Source organism: Hydra vulgaris, chromosome 02, assembly GCF_038396675.1.
Source record: "Hydra vulgaris chromosome 02, alternate assembly HydraT2T_AEP".
Taxonomy (NCBI): Eukaryota; Metazoa; Cnidaria; class Hydrozoa; order Anthoathecata; family Hydridae; genus Hydra; species Hydra vulgaris.
This window is the reverse complement of record NC_088921.1, coordinates 54529181-54550000: the sequence shown is the minus strand read 5'-3', so window position 1 is coordinate 54550000 and position 20820 is coordinate 54529181. Positions and strand designations below refer to the sequence as shown.

Below are 20820 nucleotides of genomic sequence, written 5' to 3'. Positions count from 1 at the left end.
TCCATATCTTTCATCAAGAAAAGATAACATATTAAGTAAAAGGCTTTTAACTTTTGATTGATGAAATGTTTTTTTATTGTGAGTTGTTTTAATTGCATTTTTTTTTAGTATAAGTTTCTTTTTTTGATTTATTTAAAGTATTTTTTTAATTTTTATGAAATTTCAAGCCTGTTATTTTATTTTTAGACAACGTCAAGAACAACAGGAGGAATGCAAGTTGCTACAAAGTATTTAAAGTTTGTATAAGTTATTAAAAAGTAAAATGTAAATCTTAAAAATCTCACTTTAGTTGATTACGCTGTTGAAAATATTTCTTTTTACATATCGAAAGTATTTAGCAGCTGTTTTTGCCACGAGTTCCTGTAATTTTACGGAGAAAACATATATCACATGTAAACAAAAATTTCCTTAAACATTTGGATTTTTCTGTTTAAATTCATTGGGTTTTCTGATAAACAACGAAAACTTGTGGCAAAAATGTTATTAAAAGTATTATTTAAAAACAATATTTTAAAACTATAACAAATTTTATGCAAAAATATAAAATTTTCTTTAATTTGCATTTCATTTTAGTAGCAAATACATGAATAAATAACAAACTAGTAAATAATCAATTTTGTAAATAATTAGTAACAATCTTGATCAAGTATAAATAAGTTAGCAAATGATGTTGTATATTACAATATTACAAATATTAATTCAAAGTTTAAATTAGTTTCACAAAATGAAAATAAAACATTAATATGCAATCCTTTATTCTTTTCTATTTCGAGTCAAATGATTGAAAATCTAAAATAAAAACAAACACACCTAGGTTTTTGAGTGAAAAATGTTTTTAAAATTTTAAATCAAAATAAATTGTCATTATGTGCAACAATAAGTTATCATGAAGTCCTTAGGAGCTGTTCAAATAGTACACAACAATTTGTGACATTTTTATCAACCCTCCCCCTCTGTTATGTGACGTGACATTATTTTTAAAGAAAATTTATCTCTGAGTTTAGAATTTAATAAACTACACTGTGATAAAAATTTATAAAAAATTGTTTTGTCACGTTAAACTGCATCTAACCACCTCTTCCACCTCATTTAATTGATGCATCCTAGAGTATCATCATCGTCATCATAAAGCCTTAGCTTTTTTTTAGCTAAAATTCATTCATACCATATGTAACACACTCTCTCTAGGTTTTCTTACTTTCAACTCTACCATTTTCTCTGATACAATGTTTTTTCTAATCTCTGTTTAAGATTATGGCTTCGTTTTGGTCTTTTTAGAGTCATAATCTTTCAGGTAATAATACACCATATAAATACTAAAGTTTATACAATTATGTAAGGATATTGTATGCCAGCATTTAAATTAATAGCAAACATATATGTTTATATTCATATATGTATATACATATTAAAAATTATATAAATGCGCTTTTTACCGAACCTCCTGAATCCAATCAAATACGGAAGTTTTTATTCCTTCTCGTCAGTTTAACTTTAAGCCTCATTCCACTCCAGGTATTTCACCTTCTTTTGCACTTGCTATATTGAACTGTAATCATGTTATTATCTTTTTTACAAGAACAACTCTATTCATAACAAATGGCTTTTTGTTATTGTAAGAAGCCAATGTAAAAAAGTCCTGTCTGAGATGTTAAGCTCCATTATTTTCAGTTAACTAAGTCTTGTATCTTATCTCAAATGCTAGTTTCTAGATACTTTTAGAAAATCTTTAATAGTGTCATTAACTAAAGTAAGTTTAATGTTCTATCTCTAATTCTTGGGTCTGATCTTATCACTTCTCCCCAGAATAAGGCAGAGTTATTTGCAAAGAACTTTTCCTTCAATTTGATTCTTGAATCTAATGACCATGCTATTTCTGCCAATCTAGTTAAACAGGCTGACCAATTGTGAAATATCACTCTGGCTTCCAGTCAGTTTCAAGTCAGTTCTCAATTAAACTCTTCTACAGCTTGTGGTTCAGACAACATTTCTATCGTAGTCTTACAAAAGTGTTCTTTAGAACTATTAATTTGTGCTAAATAAGTAGTTAAAAATCTTAAAATCTCTTGAAAACACACTGACCTCTCTATCCTTCAATTAGTCTTCTCTTTATTAGTTTCTTTACATAAAGGTTATAAGATTACTAAATCATTTCTTTTAACCGTAGTATTTAAGTCATTTTTGAAGACCTCCTCTCTTCTTCATTTCCAGTAACTTTATGGGTCCTGCAAGGTTTTCTCTTTGCTTTCTGACAATCTTATATCTAAAGTGGCTCTATTTGCTGACAACTTAACTTAATACACTTGTCTATACAAAAGGTCTTCACTTTTTGATTGCTAAGAACAAGCAGCCAATCCTTAATCTGATATCTCTTTTGTAACAGCTTGGGGCTTGCAGTGTCTTGTGAATTTTAACTCCAAAAAAATCCAGTTATTTACTGCAAACAGTTATCACATTTTTATTAAAATTTCTTTATTGACAAACAACAACCCTCTCACTCTCAGACAGGGTCCAAAAGCACATTGGAAGTAGTTGGGCAAGCTTTATCTGTCGAGCTTGAGTCATTCTCCCATTGTCATAATGTTGCATCTCTTTCTTTTTTCTACAAATACTATCATGGTTGCTGCTTAAACAAGCTATCATCTCTTGTTGGATCAACCTAAACTCATTCTTGCTTGGCTTGTCATTCAACATGCTTTTACTCTATTTTTCTTTCATGCTATAAATTTTTTATTCATCTAGTTTTTTTTTCACACATCAGCAAAACCTAAAAACTTTCACTCATCTTTATGCTTTCCTTACTCATAAAACCTTCAACTTTTTAAGTCTTCAGTTAACTGTTTTCTTGTTCTTTAACCCTATCCTTTGTTTTCTAGTAACTCATAACTTAATTGTGGTTGCTTGTAACCACTATTAAGTAATGTAATCAGTATTTAATACATAGTAAACGTATAAACGTATGCATAAGTTTATAATATATAAAGTATTAAATTTTTCTCAATCCTCGGTTATCAACCCCTGGTAAGTTTTGTAATTTTGATGGGGCCGGGTTTGTAAAAAGTCCTATTTTTTAGCTGGGGCCCCAGCCCCATGTAACATTTATTATGTTATTTATCATATGTTATTGGTTGTTATACATATAATAATATATATTATATATTATTAAATGTTATATATGGGTCTGGCCCCATGGGACCGGACCCCTATTTAACATTTATTATATGTAAATTATTTGTATAAAGCCTTTTTTTCTTCTATTTTTTTTTTATTCCATGATTTACAAATCAGTTCAACGAGGATAAGATTAAAAAAGAGCAAAAATATTATAAAAAAGAATCTTGGCATCTAATAGCAGTGGTCCTAACTTTAAAATTAAAGTTGTATATGCATATACTGATAAATTAAAATAAATCTTAATAACTTCTTAAAAAATCAAACTCCTAATTACTAAGATTATCTTGTACATTCGAATGTAAAGCAGATGAAGCTGGCAAATCTGAAATTTTTTTTTAATATCATAAAATCCAAAAAAATATAGTATTAGCGTGTCTAAAAAGGTTTAAAATATGCAAATAGAATAAGTAACAAATAAAATACCACTACTGATTTGTATAATATAATTATACAAATCAGTAGTGGTAAAGGTTATATTATGACTTCCATAATATAACCTTTATGCAACAATAAATTTCTGTGTATCCATATTTGGAAAATTTCTGATTAATTTTGTTAAATGGCTATTTTCTGTAAAAGTACGGATATTTTTAACAGTGTGACATATGAAATGTTTGTCATGCAGGATATTAGAGTTAGCCAAAAGTTTTAACAATTTTAATGTTCAAAATATTTTTTTATTTAAAAAAATATTTTTTTTTGTTTTGTCAGTACAATCTTGCTTTTTTTTACAATCTTTTTTGCTTGTTGATAAAGTTAGCTCAAAATATTTTTGGTTATGAATTTTGGAATAGCAAAAATGTTCTTTGATTCCAAAACACCCTGACTTATATTTAACTATTGTATATGGTTTATATTTGATAAGCAAATATTATTGAAATTTTAAATATAACAATTAATTTGAAATTAATGCTCTGAGCCTTTTTACTGTGTAAAGCAAACCATTTTTGTTTAGAACAGCTAAATACTGCAAATGTATGCATAGAAAAGCTGGAGAATGAAAATAGTATTTATAAAAATCAAATAAAAGAAACATCAAAGACAATTGAAGTAAGTTTAATAAGGTTTTCTCAAAACAATAAAGTTGTATAAATTATCTATATTTCTTAATTATAAACATAAAATAAATGGAATGTTAAATTTTTACATTAAATTCTATTTAACTCATTTTTTGTTGTAGATAAACTTCAAATAATCTTCATTTGTTGGCCTGTTTCAAAATATGCTTTAACAAAAACTTAAAATATGTCTCTCTCCTTAGAATGATATTTTTATTTCAGAGTTTAAACAAACAAGTCAAGAATCTTCTAAGTGACATTGAACAAGAACATTCAACCCAATCCAAACTAAGAAGTGAAATTGAAAGTCTACAGGTTTATTAATTTAAATTAGAATTTGTTTGGCAACTTTTTTATTCTCGTTTTTATTTTAACTTAATGAGTCTGTATAATGGTATTTATTTTTATGAATATTCACTTCAATACACAGGCGTGTATGTTACATGAAACCTATCAATAAAATTTTTTCCAAAGTTCAATCTGATTAGCAATTTGCTGAAAAAAAGTTGTTATAACTAAAGATCCAAAGATGGATTTGAACCCCATTAAGTTCTGCAGGTGATAGAGTAAAAGTTGATCGTTATATTTTTGTTAAAAATATAGCGATCAACTTTTACTCATATATAACATTAAAAATACATTACAATTTTACTCATATAACATTAAAAATATTTACAAAATAATATAAAGCCATAACAAAAAAATTACATCTACAGTAACTTGACAAAAATGTTTTACATTGCCTCCACAAAAAACTTTTAATAATTTCAAGCAAAGGTACCCCAGAATTGCTTAACAAAAAACTAGAAGTAACATCTTTGTGTTGTCACAAAAACAAGTATTTGCTTAGCAACTACGAACCCAAAGATTAAAAAATAAAAAAATTGTTATTGTTCGCACGCTTAAGAACAATAACAGCTTTATTATTGTTTTTTGCACGTTTCTTTTGTATAATAATTTTATTTTTACAAAAAAAACAGTTTATTTTTACGCGATAATTGCTAATGCATGAAAATTACAGTAGAGAACATTGAGTAGCTATTTTTTACTTTATCTCATCAAACAAACATATACACCCCTGATATCATTCCTTAAGCACTTTTGCTGTTGTAATACAGTAATTAAATAAAATTTATATATATATATATATATATATATATATATATATATATATATATATATATATATATATATATATATATATATATATATAGTTGTGAGCATGAAAATTGCAATACTAAAAAATTATTCATATTTTGATTATTATTCTCCTTCTGTGTAATATAGAAAGGCTTTTTAAAAAAATTTTTTTGTGTGTTTGTATTAGAATAAGATTACAAAATTGAGCAAATTAGAATTCAATACATTCAAGAATACTGTTATTTTTGGTTTAATTTTTGTAATTGAAGAAATGCATTAAAATAGCAGTGGTTATATTAATTTTTAGGTTTTAAGATTTTCAAGAGATTTTTGTAATTTTCATAGAAAAAGTAAGTGTTATTTCAATTTAATAGATTTTATTTATTTGAGTATGCTCTATGGTAAAAGCGTTTTCTAAAAGTGGGCATAGGACGTAATTGTACAAAAAAAACTTTGTAAACTTTAATTGTAAAAAAAAACTTTGCTAAGCGTTTTTATTTTGCCAACCAATATATCTGTATTTGCCTACCATAATGTGGTGCAATGTATTATGGACTGGTGATCAAAAATTATTCTTAATGGAGGCACAGGTACAAGACAATGTGCTATTAAACAAGTACAGCCATTAAACAAGGGTAGTACAGACAGAAATATGTCAATGCTTAGTTGACAAGACAAGGTTTTGTAATTAAATTGAAAGGGTAATTATTATTCTAGTACACTTATTTTTTGTCTTTTTAATTATAACACTAGGAAAAAATATTTTTTTTAATTTTCAGATATCACTGCTATTTTAATGACTGCGACCATTATAGTTTTGTTTCTGAAATAAATGTAAAGCAATACAAAACATTTTAATCAAATCAATTGAAGTATCAAAATAAAGTAATAAGATTTTTTGGCTAATTAGTACACAAAAGTTGTTCAATACAAGTTTAATGCTCATAACTGTATGTATGTATATATATGTATATATATATATATATATATATATATATATATATATATATATATATATATATATATATATATATATATATATATATATATATAACTGTATGTATGTATATATATGTATATATATATATATGTATATATATATATATATATATATATCAGGCCTTGTTTTAAATAAGAAATGCTTAATGCTTTAGCCTAATGTGAATTTCACATCATCCTAATGTTTTTTTTTAAGTACATTAACTTTTATAAACTTCCGCATTACAATAAATTACTGCAAAATGAGTTAAATCAAAAAGTTAACTCTATTATGTAAATATATTATGTAAAGTTAACTCTATTATGTAAATATATTATTAGGTTTTTTTTTAATATTAAATATTACTTTTTTTATAATCTTTAATATAAACTAATTTTTTTTCCTCAACATTTGTATAAACAGTCCTCGGAATTAGGGTCGGCATTCGGCAATGCCGACCTAACTGCGGACCTAAAAGTGTTTGAGGTCAGCAATTTGCCTACCTGATGCCGACCTCTAAAAGATTGAGGTCAGCAAACTATTGCTGACCTCATTTTTCCTAATTCCGAGGGTTGTATAAACGAATAAAAATGTGTTATATATTTTTTTATTATTATTTCTTGAATTTGTAATTGCGATTTTGCAACTAATAATGATTTTTTGTTTTTAAAAAGTTACAGAGTAACAAATAAAAAATATAACTTATTGTATAAATAATATATATATTTATAATCACATGGCCACACAAATGTTGAGCTTATTTGTATATTTATATTTAACAGCATAGTTTTGTTTACTTCAAGCCAGTTTTATGCAAGTTTAAAAATTAAAGCTTTCTCATATTGCACTTTCTTTTTGTGTGTGTGTGTGCCTAATTTAAGCTTCTTTGAATCAGCCTGTAAAATGAAACATACATGGTCGTGTAGTATAGTAGGCTATTATTGAATTATAAATATTTATGGAATTCACTTTTCTTTTTGATAAATAAAAAATTAGATCCTATTTCTATATATATCTAAATGTTTTAACAGATAAATGTTAAAGAGCTGAATAGTCTTTTGTCTACAGAATCATCACGATACAAAAGTTGCATGAAAAAGCTAGATGATTTCACTGAAAAATATAGGTTTTTTTTTTTTATTACATTTTTCCTATATTTTATGATTTATAAGAACACAGTACTTTATATCTTTTTACATCGTTTTACTTTACATATTTTACAATACCAGAAATGGAGAAGAGCTTTTATTTAAAACTTTTTTGTTATTATTTTCATTTGCTTCACAGCACAGCGATTTTGTTCGTAATGGTTTATTTTTCAGAGTTAAAAAGTTGAAAGAGGGTTGTAACCACAATAAAGTAGTCTCCTCAACTGTAGTGGCCCTCTTGGATTTGGTGAAGTGAATGACATAAAAATTTTTTTTAACTATTAAAGTTGAAACTATCGGTAGGGTTGAGATTCTTATAAATATTTGAGTACACTAGAGAAAAAATAAAAAATAAAATGAGCTTCAAATTTTGTGAGTTCGCATCACCAGGGATGACTCACATACAATAGTGCCAAATACTTTATTCTTTTTAATGTCATGGCCAGAGTCTCTGAATGCCTTATGTAAATTTATTAGGTAACCAAGTGCTCTGAGATTTCCATAGCATGACACTTTCATCCAGCTTGACTTGAGAATAGATGATATGGAGTGACAATCTAAAGATTGGAAACTTGAATCAATGATTGAAAATTTTGAAAACTCTTAAAGTTTTCAAAATTTCCAATCAATACTTTGTCAAAAAAATTTGTTGAACTTTATGATGCTAAGGATTAGTTTTAAAAAGACTGGCTCTAATGATATCATCATTAAGAATGTCATACTTAAGAAGACTTTTTCTTGAATAGAAAAAATGTTGTTATTTATTATGACTTATTCTCTGGGTCATCTCCTTTGATTTAAATTAGTTTATAACTCTCTTTTGATGGAAAAGTTTGATTATTTCACCAGCTGAAACATCTTTGGTAAAGTTCATTTCAATGCATTTTGTTTAGATATTTGTGTATCTTCTGTTGCATATTGCTTCAGATTTTCTTAATACTTAAATACTTAAATTTGTGTATCTTCTGTTGCATATTGCTTCAGATTTTCTTAATACTTAAATACTTAAATTTTCTTAATAATTAATTTAGTTGCATAGATGAGTTGAGTCTCTACTAGGTAGACATGTATTAGGTAGACATATACATGTACCAGGTAAGCATGTTGCATAAAGTTTACTGCAACTAACACACAATCGATAAGTTTTAAACTGTGTATTCTTGAGTACATTTTATTAGTTTTTTATTCTGATTTTGCAAATTAGTTAATCTCATTTATTGATATATACTGGTATCTACTGACATTCTTTATAACTAATGAAATCAAATTTGATTCAAGAAATAACAATCCTTCTTAACTTAATACGTAATAAGAAGGAATATACATACAATTAACAGATTTTTCTTTTTTTCTTTTTGTATATTTACTTAAAACAAATTTATTTGTTTTAAGTGATGGCTGTGTAGACTTTTTAATTATTTTGTTTTTTTCTTTTAGAGAATTGCACCACAAAAACTCTGAAGATATGGTAACATTCAATGGCTTAAAGATTGCTCACTCAAAACTTAGTGTGGATTATAAACAGAGTGAAGAATCGATAGGAAAATTAAAAGAACAATTTCAATTGGACAAAGACAAAGTTATTGAGCAATTAGCAAACAAGAAAAAAGAACTATCAGATGTTAATGAAGAAGTCTTAATTTATAAAAGAAATCTTAATGAATGCCAAAAAGATCTTGCAGAGGTAAGGTGTTTAATTTCTGCTGTTTCTTGTAGACTTTTGTTATGTACAAGGAGTCCATGTATCTCAAATTTTACTGTTTCCGGTAACATTACACTTTATTTCTAATGTTTAAATAGCTGGGTTGTAGTCTGGATACTTTGACTACTGCCAAATAAAGATAAGTTCATAATCAATAACATAATCAATTTTTGTGAAGTATATTAATTTTAAATATATACGGGGCTTTACTTTCCCTAATTGTGATTAACTATAATAATCAATACTTGTGTATATTAGTTATAAATTTATATAGGGTTTCACTTCCTTCCAATCATGGAAAACTACAATAATCAAATTTTTGTAAAGCTGTTTTTTTTCTATTTATACTTGTTATTTAACAAAAGTGAAAAACAAAATGACTTGACACAAGCAGAATAAATGGTAAACTCAAAGTTAATTGAAATTTTGAGTTTACCATTTACTATTCATTATTATTTTGAGAACTTCGTCCCAAGTATGTAATTGTAATAGCAATGAGAAAAAAGTTTTCGTTAGAACAATTTAATTTTGAGAACTTCAGCATGTCCCAAGTATGTGATTGTAATAGCAATGAGATAAAAGTTTTCGTTAGAACAATTTAATTTTGAGAACTTCAACATGTCCCAAGTATGTGATTGTAATAGCAATGAGAAAAAAGTTTTCGTTAGAATAATTTAATTTTGAGAACTTCACCATGTCCCAAGTATGTGATTGTAATAGCAATGAGAAAAAAGTTTTCGTTAGAACAATTTAATTTTGGGAAATTGCCAAGAAAACTAAATACATATAAATGTAAATTCTAAAGTAAATAAATCTAAATCTAAAGTAAATAAAAAATTTACAAACAAGTTCATACTGAATTTATAAAAAGTACTCAAGCCGATATTTTTGTTAAAAGACTTTTAAAAAATTACCTAAAAGTACATAATAGAGTTATAATACAAATTAAAAGATTTTTAATTAAATTATCTCTGAAGTAGAGTCTGCACAAAATTAGTTTTTTATTACAATATTACTATTTTAGTGGGTAGCTCCATATGATCCAATTTTTCAGAAAATGCAACCTAAAATTTCAGATTTTACACAACTTAAAGTTCCATCAACCAAAACTCATTCTCACTTGACTTGTCATTCAGCAAAATCTCATTTATTTACTGTATCTGTCCCTGTATGCTCTAAAAATATTAATTTGTCTAATTTTGATGATCATCATCATGGTGATAGTTACTAGTAATGGTTTTTAAATATTTTATATTTATTTTAAATTGTTATTAATTAGTTATAGTAATAATAGTAATAATTAAATAAATAAAAAAAAAGGGAATAAAGTTATTAACAAATAATAAATAATTAAAATATTTTTTTAGTGTAAAAAAAAGTTGATCGAGGTAATTGATACTAAAGATACAAGTGAAATGAAAAACAAGTTGGTTTTAGAAGATCTAAAAAATGTTATTCGTTTGTACAAATTTTCTGACTCAAAGCTTTTACCAGGTAAAATTGTATATTTTTTACTGTTTTTTATTTTTATTGTTGTTCAACTCAAATTTGATCTCCACTATGCCACAAGATTTGTGTTTTGGAGCTATAAGTTTAAGAGAAGGTTGTCTTTTGTGACTTCTATGACTTTAGAGAAGTAAATAATGTTAATTTAGGCATTTTGAAAAGTGGATGTAGGATGTTATATGAAAAAAAACAAAAACTAAAATAAAATAACGATATTAGATTTTATGTCTAATGTTTTAATTTAGTTGTCAGTGAAACGGTTTAAGACCTTAATGTGATAAAAAAATTTTTTCACAATGCCCAACATTCCAACAACCGAATGGTTAAAAAAATTTGACAAGTTTTACACACTAAATCTAGTATACTCTGATTTATATGCTAAATCAAATAAAAACAAACAATAAATCCTAAAAAATTTGAACATAATTTTTAAATCTTAGAACAATTATATACTCACAGTGGGCCCAGAAGTAGATGTGAATATTTTTATAAAGAAAGTTTATAAATGCCCTTTCTCTTTCAAACAAGGTGCAAAAACGCATTGTAAACATAGTTGGACCTGCACTTTCAGCCAACCTTCAACTATTGTCACATCTTCGTAATGTGTCTTCTCTTTCTCTTTTCTATAAATACTATAAAAGGCGCTGCTCTAAGGAGCTAGTGTCTCTTGTGCCATCTACTAAAATCCATTCTCGTGTTGCTTGTCATTCAACTAAGTCTCATCCTTTTACTGTGACTGTTCCTAATTGCTCCAAAAATTTGCATTCGTCTAGTTTTTTTCCTCAAACATCAATTCTTTGGAATTTACTTCCTTTGTTTTGTTTTCCTGATTCATATAATTTGTGATCTTTTAAGTCCTCTGTTAATTGTTATCTTTCTCTGTTAATTGTTATCTTGCTTTATAGACTTCATCTTTTCTCTTCCAGTAACTTCCAACTCTAATAGTGGTTGCTTGCACCTTTGTTGGAAGTGAAGATTTTTTTTTAAATGTTATTTATTAATCTAATTGTGGCCCTATAAAAAGTTAGTAAGTTAGGATGCTTTTCATTAAATATCAATTTTCATGGTTTAAATTCATTTTAATTTACACCATGAAAATTGATATTTTATGTATATTAATTTTTTCAATTTTATAATTTGTTTAATTGATATTTAATGTATTTATCAATTAATATATAAATATTTGAAAGTATTTTAAATACAAAAATCTCTTTAGTTATTTTAATACTTGGTAATTATGTTGTAAGTTTCCATAGTAACTATGTTGTAAGTTTCAAATCAAATCAAATGTATTCTAAAATAGATTTTACATTTCATGGAATATTTACATATAGTACAAATACTAATTTTAAGTAAACACCATAATAAGAAACTAAAAAAAAACAAAAAAAAAACAAGGTAAAACAATACAATACTTAAACAAAAAACTTTATGGAATAATAATTAAGTTAGAAGTTTGATAAATTTAGGACAAAAATTAATTTACTTTTATACATCTATCTAGAATATAAGGCTTTTATATACCTAATTAAAATATAGCAATATTATTAAAATATAGCATTATATACCTAATTAAAATATAGCAAAGAGAAGTAGATTATAATAGTATACAGTAACAACACTATAAATAATTCAGTAATATAAGTATCAGTAATAGTAATAGGCAATAATAATAAAATAATATTATATTATAAATATGTTATTGGTGATAATAATCATAATAATCATAATACTAATGATAAAAATAACAATTCTATTAATAATAATAATAACAATAATATTAATAGTAATAATAATAACAATAACAACAATAATAATAATAACAATAATAAAAAATAGCAATATTTATAATAGTGAGATTTGGAAATAGATTAGTGATATAAAAATAATATTAATTTGAGAAAAAGTTAAGAAAGAGCAAGTGTTAGTGGTCAGCATTGAAATGAAGAAAGTAATAAATAGTAATTTGAATGAAATTAATAGTAATAATAACGACAATAGCAACATTAATAATAATAACAATATTAAAAAATAGCAATATTTATAATAGTGAGAGTTGGTAATAGAATAGTGATATTAATTTGAGAAAAAGTTAAGAAAGAGCAAGTATTAGTAGTAATAAATCAGCATTGAAATGAAGAAAGTAGTAGTAAAGAATTTTAAAAAAGATCAAGTATTAATAGTTATAAACCAGCATTGAAGCAAATAAAGTTGACATGCATAGTAGATAGTTAGCAGTAGAGTAGCATAGAAATTAGGAAGAATACTTGTTTAATAAAAAATTAAATAGACTATTTTTGAATTTGGAAAATGTAGGGAGAGATTTTAACTGTGAGGGGAGACTATTCCATATGCTTATGCTCTGATATGTAATCGCTTCATGTCCATAACAAACAGTTCTATGTTTAGGTGTAGATAATTTGAAGCTTTTAGCTGATCGAAGTTGGTAACAAGTATTTTTTTTATAAGCAAAAAAATCAGTAAATGGAGGAGATAAGGTTTTATGTTGCTGCTTCCAAACAAACAAACAGTTGGAGTGTTGAATAAGGTCTTTTAATTTAAGTATCTTTGATATGTAGTAGAGGATATTAGGGTCAGAGTTAAAATGCTGAAAATAGATTATTTCAGTCTTGAAGATGGGATGCAAAACTTTAATTGAAATCGATTTTGATACTAAGATACTTGATAAAATTCACAGGATCTATTTTTTGACCTCTCAATCTGAAATTCAGGTGCTTTTTTATTTTTGTTTGGCTCGATTTAAAGATAATAATTTCAGTTTTTTTGGAATTAAGTGATAATTTATTAGATAGAAGCCACTGGAGTAGATTCGCTAAGTCATGGTTAATATTTTTATCTTTTTAAGTGATCTGTTTATTAAAAGCAGATTGGTGTCATCAGCGAAGTGGTAAGCAGTGGAAAACTTCAGAGAGGTGTTAAGATCATTAATAAAGAGAAGGAAAAGCAATAGTCCTAATACAGAGCCTTGTGGGATACCATTTGTTGATTTTATTAATTCAGGATCTATCCCATTAATAGAAACAAATTGTGTTCTATTTTGAAGATAAGAAGAAAAAACACTGGAATGTTGTGCCTCTGATACCATAGTACTCCAACTTTCTGATTAGAATGGAATGATCAACTGTATCAAAGGCTTCTGGAGATCAACAAAAACACCACATGCAAACAATTTATTTTCCAAAGCTGTTCTTATTTTTTCAGTTATATCAATTAGTGCATGAGTTGTTGAATGATTGTTTCTAAACCTGTACTGATTTTTATAAAGACACTTGGATTTCTCCAGAAAGTTGTAGAGTCTGTTGTGCATAGCTTTTTCAAATAGTTTGCTTATATTTGAGAGAAGAGAGATTGGGTAATAATTAGAGTAATCCAGTAGAAAATCTTTTTTATGTATTGGTGTCACTTAAGCTATCTTAAGGAGATCTGGGAAAATTCCATTTCTAAACGAGTTATTCATTATTGTGGATAGTGGCTTTGAGATAATGTTCGGAATAAGCTTAAGAATAAATGTGGGAAGGCTGTTTGGGCCCAGACTTTTTTTGTTTTGAAGTTTCATTATGAGACTCAACACCTCAACTTCAGTCACTGGCTCAAAGAAAAAAGAACTTTCATAAGGATTTTTTAGAAAGTCTCTAAAATCTAGAGATAATTTTTTTGTTTATTAGATTCTCTTGGATAGTAGCAAAGTAATTGTTAAAAATGTTAGCAATTGTGGTTGGATCAAAATGACTTTATCATTTATTTTGAGGTTGAAAGAGTTATTGTATATAGTAGGTCTGATGTTGATAATTTCTTTTACTCCTTTCCAAGTTCTCTTAATACTATTTTGGTTGTTGTTGAAAAAGGAAATATAATACATTTTTTTGGATTGTTTAAATAAGTTGCTTATTTTATTTCTAAATAACCTAAATTCATCAAAGAGTAGATTTCTTGCATTAATATTGTTTGATTTAACAAATTTTTTATAAATGACATTTTTGGTTGAGATGGATTTAAGAATACCAGCGGTTATCCATGGTTTAGATTTAAGTTTAATTTGTTTTTTTGTTAAAATTTTGTAGGGAGCATGTCTGTCTAGAAGTTTTTCAAATGTATTTAAAAAACTTATCATTGATTTATTTATATCGTCGCCTTTTATTTGTACCTCCCAGTTCATACTAGATATATCTTGTATATAAAGGTGTCAGTATCAAAGTTTTTGAAGCATCTTCTAGAGATTTTTATATTCTTTTTTTTGGGGGCAATACCAGGAATACAGAGGAACTAGGCCATGTGGACTGAAATAGAAATTGTTAGATTGCCAGAGATTGTTTCAGGAGAATAGGAGTTTATAAAAATATTATCAATGAGAGTTTTGGTTTTTGAAGTTATACATGCTAAAAGAATAATGGTTTGTTGAAGCGAGCTAGAGCATAATATTTGGAGATAATTAGAAACAATAAGAGATTTTCTATAATTAATTAAGTTCATGTTGAAATCACCCATTAATATGTTGTTTTTTTTATAACCTAATTTCTCAAGTAAAGGAGTTAAATAATTTGTGATGAATTCTTTTAGATTTAAAGTTGGGTGATGATATATGCAGCCAATTAAAGTATTGGCTTTATGAGGGTTGATATCTTCAACAAAAACTGATTAGAGAAATTTTGAGGCATAGATTGTAAGATCATCTCGACTTACCTAGTTAAGATTAGAGCTTAGATAAAGAAGAGGCCCACCTTTTTTGACTCAGTAGGGCAATGTTCAGTGTTAAATCCATTTATGGTAATATCAGTTATATTTTAGTCTTTTATATATAAATTTGATTCAGTAATTCCTATCACCATAGGGGATGTGTAAAGAGTACCAATAAGGCTATGGAGATCGTCAATATGTTGTGGTAAGAAAGCAATATTGAGATGAGTTTCCTCACACTGATTGATTTTCCTCACACTGTTTGATTTTTGTTCCTCACACTGATTGATTTTTGTTCCTCACACTGATTGATTTTACTCACACTGTGCTGCTGCGATTGCCAATCGAAACTGTTACTTCCATATTTATCAGCAAAACAACTCTCCAGAAAACAGGCGTCTGTTTATTACTGCTAGAAACCAATGTAAAAAGGTTTTGTCTAACGCCAAAGCCCGCTATTCTCAGGTCATGAAATCTCGTATCTCATCTCAAAAATTAGGCTCTTGTGACTTCTGGAGAATCTTTAATAGTATTAATAATAAGGGCAAATCTTTAATTCCATCTCTCTTGTATGGTTCAGACTTTGTCACCTCACCTAAAGACAAAGCTGAATTGTTTGCTAAAAACTTTTCATCAATATCATCTCTTGATTCCACTTGTTGCGTTCTACCTGATATTGCCAACAAACAGGTTGATCCATTGCTTGACATTCGTATCACTCCAGCTTCTGTATCTAAAGTGATTTCCTGCCTAGACTCTTCTACAGCTTGTGGCCCGGACAACATACCTGGTATTGTCTTGCGGAAGTGTTCTCCGAAGCTGTCGTCTATACTCTCAAAACAATTCAACAAGTGCTTATCAGACTCTATCTTCAAAAATTTGGGAGAGCGATCTGATTTGTCTAACTACCATCTGATTAGTCTTCTTCCTATCATAAGCAAGGTTTTTGAATCTTTAATTAACAAACACTTAATTTCTTATCTTGAATCTAATAACTTACTTTCTGACCATCAATATGGATTTCGATCTTCTCGTTCGACAGCTGATTTGCTAACAGTAATAACTGATAGGTTTTATCGTGCATTAGATAAAGGTGGAGAGGTTAAGGCCATCGCACTTGACATTTCAAAAGCTTTTGATAAAGTTTGGCATGCAGGCCTTCTCCATAAGCTTTCTTCTTTTGGTGTATCTGGAAACATCTTTAAGATTATTGAATCCTTCCTTTCCAATCGTAGTATAAAAGTTGTCCTCGATGGACAGCACTCTTCTTCTTATTCTGTAACTTCAGGGGTTCCTCAAGGTTCTATCCTTGGCCCTATACTCCTTTTAATTCACTTCTGCTACAGCATGGAGCTCACAGTGGCTGGTGAACTTCAATACAGATAAAACTCAATTTTTTTCAGCCAATCGTTATCACAATAATTTTGATCTTCCTATATTTATGAACGGTGATGAACTTGATGAGTCATCTACTCTTCATCTTATAGGATTAACTCTTACTTCCAATCTTTCTTGGAAACCATATATCAAATCAGTTGCAAAATTAGCATCTGCTAAAGTTGCATCTCTTTATAGAGCTCGACACTTTCTTCGGATTCTATTCTCTATCTCTATAAATCTCAAATCCGGCCTTGTATGGAATACTGTTACCATATCTGGGGCAAATTTTCTAATGATACCCTTTCTCTTTTAGACAAGGTGCAAAAACGCATTGTAAACATAGTTGGACCTGCTCTTGCAGCCAACCTCCAACCATTATCACATCGTCGTAATGTTGCTTCTCTTTCTCTTTTCTTCAAATACTATAATGGGCACTGCTCTAAAGAGCTAGCGTCTATTGTGCCATCTACTAAAATTCATTCTCGTGTTACTCGTCATTCAATTAAGTCTCATTCTTTTTCTGTGACTGTTCCTAAGTGCTCCAAAAACGCTTATTCATCTAGTTTTTTTCCTTGAACATCAGCTCTTTGGAATTTGCTTCCTTCATCTTGCTTTCCTGATTCATATAATTTGCAATCCTTTAAGTCATCCCTCAATCATTATCTTGCTTTACAATCTTCATCTTTTCTCTTCCAGTAACTTCCAACTTAATTAGTTGTTGCTCGCAGCCTTTTTGGAAACAAAGTTGTTTAAAAAAAAAAAAAAAGATATATATCAGTATCAGGATTTAAAGAATTATTGAATTCAGTAACATCAAGATATTTACAATTAATAGTTGGGTTGTATACATTATTCATACCTCTATATAGACTTTTTAGGTGAGCAGAAGATTCAAGAGATTTTAATAACTTTAGTGGAAGATTCTTGCATGAAAGTGTAAGCTTAAGTTCTTGATTGGAAAGGGTACTAAATGGTATATTTTTGGAACTACAGTCAGAGCAATACCATTCTAAAGAGTCATTAATGATAATGTTATATGTATGCTTATTGATTAGATTGCACTTTGTGTGAATCCAAAAGAGCAGCAATCACATTGGATGACTCTATGGTTTTTGGATACATTTTGCATAGTTTGCAGGATTGTTTTAACAGTATATTTCATAAATTAGTATTTATGATTTACATATAAGTTTATTAGAAGTTTCTAAGCATATAGAGATAATGCAAACAAAATGATAAAGCAACAAATTGAAATAATAAAGCAAAGCTGAAATGATAAAGCATAGGATTTAATGGATTAGATTTGTAGTTGTAAGTCATAAATATTTAAAAGCTACTTTTTCCTATAACCAACAAAAAGATCTTTCCAACAAGTCCTCAATGGGTTTTCTAGGAAGTCTCAATCAATAGTAATGGTTCTATTTCCATATCTTTGCCTTCTACTGTGAGAAATTTTTTTTTTTGGATATTGAATTTGTTGAAAATGCTCAGAAATATTCTTAGAAATATTTTCCAAAAGCGTTGCTAACGTGAAAATCTTTTTATTTCTCTAAAATAAAGTTGGGGCAAAGGTACACAACCAATAGTTTAATTTTTTTTTTCTTTTTTTTTCTCTTAATTAATTTTTTTGTATATGTTTTTTGTTTTACAGCTGAAGATATAAATGGTCTGGTTACTAGTGTTAAAGACCTTTTCAAAGAATACAAATTGACCATCACAGCATTAGAGGATAAAGTAGGTGTCATTGTCTTTTTCTCTAAAAGTTGTAGCTTTATAAATGTAATTTCTTTTATTTATTTTATGTAGTTTTATATAATCATGGTTTGAATAATTTGGTTTATAGATCAAGTTAGATTCAGTTCTACTAAAAAATCTTTCAGCTGACTACAATGCACAAAAAAATGCGAGTGATACAACCATAAAGGTGAAAACAGATTTAACTTTAACTTTATTGTAAATATAAAAATGAACTCTGTGTTTTATAAAAAGTTTTTTTTTTTTTTTTATATATATAATGAAAAAACTATTAAGTGAACTACCTCTTGCATTCTGATGTTAGAAGTTCTTTATTTTTTAAATTCAATTTACTTCAAGACAAAAAGTTAAAAAAAATTCTCAGCGATTGACAGGGGTGTACCCTCATGGTTGTCCAGTGGCATGGGAAAACTTGTTTTCTCAAAGAGCGACTGAAATTAAAAAAAGAATGCCTTTAAGTAACCCAGCAGTACGACATGACAGTTTGTTACTTACAAAGTTTATTAACAAAACCATCAAGATTAAAGATTTTCCTTGTGATTATTTAAAAGAAACTTTTAAAAAGCATTGAAAATAGTATACACTTCACTTAATAATGAGTGCACTACAGTGCATTATATTATTTTACTAAACATGATAAAAAGAAGCCAACACGTGATTTAATATTTCAAAGCGCGATTGTACTGTCACGTTGTACTTTGTTGTTTATGCTTCAAAATGCAACGTTGTTGCATTTTGAAGCTCATTTCTTAATTTAAAATAAGTTTTAAAATTACATTTTCTTTCAATTCAAATTTTGTCAAACAAAATTAACATAATAAAAAACATTAGGATGCACATGAAAAAACATTGTTAGAATGCTCTTAATGATGCACCTGGAGTCATAAAAACATGTTTTAAACATTCATCTAAATTAAATTTGATCGAAGATTGAGAGAGAATAATAGAATATTTTTCTTTTTATAATTTACTATTTTATAAAACGTTTCTTTGCAGTTATGACTTTTGACTTTTTTGCTCCTCATAAAAACCTTTGTTAAGATTGACAAAAAGAAAAGACACAAAACAGATATTGACTATGAAAAAAATGATCTTTAAAAGTTATATTTAAAGTTTATCAATATTTCTTTGTAACATATATAACCAAAAAAATTTTACCCAGGGTTTGTTTGGACAATACTATTTTATTTTTATTTTTTGCAAATCCTTTTTTCTATATAGCACAATTGCACAGCGCGGAAATTTTTTTTAATTTTATCTATTATTAATTCAATGTGAGATGCACAGATAGATTTAAATGGACTATGTGGATTCTAGCCTATGCTTATATAAATAACTTGTAATCTATTTTTAGGGGGTAATTCAACAAAGGAAACAAAATGTATATAAAAATGTACTTTTCAAATTAATTCAAACAGTATATAACTACTTCTCTGTGTTGCGCTGTCTTAATCAATTATGCAGTTTAAAAATAAAATAGCAAGAATAATTTTATTCGATGTTTGAAAACAACTGGTAAAAAATGCCTGAGTAGACATTCAAAGTGCATTTGGAAATTCTCACCGAGGACAGCAGAGAAAAAAGGTATTAAAGCACTCCAAAACAGAGATGAGTATAAATCCTAAAAATTTATCCTGATAACATACAATGTTGACAAGTTAGTGTTAGATACTGTGTAGAAAAAAAATAGTGTAGTAGTGCTCCAAATTTTAATCTTAAAATAATACTTAAGTCACTTAACAAAATACTATTAGTCATCTACCAATTTACCATCAGTTATCTAGCAAAATACCATTAGACATCTACTTTTTTCCTGGCAAAATACTTTGCTGCCTATTGGCATATCAATCAGAAAAAAAAAATTTTTCATTAATTTTTTGCAGGTGTTTTATAGTGTACATGAAAAAAGCATTACATGGCACCATTGTATTTATTTGCCATGGATTTGTCATTTTATTCAACAAACTTTTAAATAGTCAAAAACCTTTTTTTTTACGTACATTGTGGTTACCATTGCTACCATGCATGTTAATATAGAGTAATATGGCATACATGATAAATTTAAAGTTCAAAAAATTAAATATTATCCATATTATTTATACGCTAAGTAAACATTAAAATTGCAACCATATATAGATTATGCACATTTTATTTTATTGCAAGAGATTTAGTACTATTATTGATATAAGAATAATCTGTGAGTATTATATTTTTATCACCTATGTTTTTTTATCGCCTATGTTTTTTTTATCGCCTATGTTTTTTTATCGCCTATGTTTTTTT

At 27.4% G+C, this 20820-nt stretch overlaps 1 protein-coding gene across 2 annotated transcripts in view; it reads left to right on the top strand.

Moving 5' to 3' along the window:
- LOC101236029 (girdin) overlaps window positions 1-20820 on the top strand; it is a 62124-nt gene that overhangs the window by 17057 nt on the left and 24247 nt on the right. For both annotated transcript variants that reach the window (XM_065791397.1, XM_065791398.1), the window contains exons 6-13: window positions 187-227; window positions 4130-4224; window positions 4455-4547; window positions 7383-7477; window positions 8937-9183; window positions 10569-10695; window positions 18434-18516; window positions 18626-18706. In XM_065791397.1, coding sequence (XP_065647469.1) covers window positions 187-227; window positions 4130-4224; window positions 4455-4547; window positions 7383-7477; window positions 8937-9183; window positions 10569-10695; window positions 18434-18516; window positions 18626-18706 — 862 coding nt within the window. The remainder of the gene's footprint in view (window positions 1-186; window positions 228-4129; window positions 4225-4454; window positions 4548-7382; window positions 7478-8936; window positions 9184-10568; window positions 10696-18433; window positions 18517-18625; window positions 18707-20820) is intronic.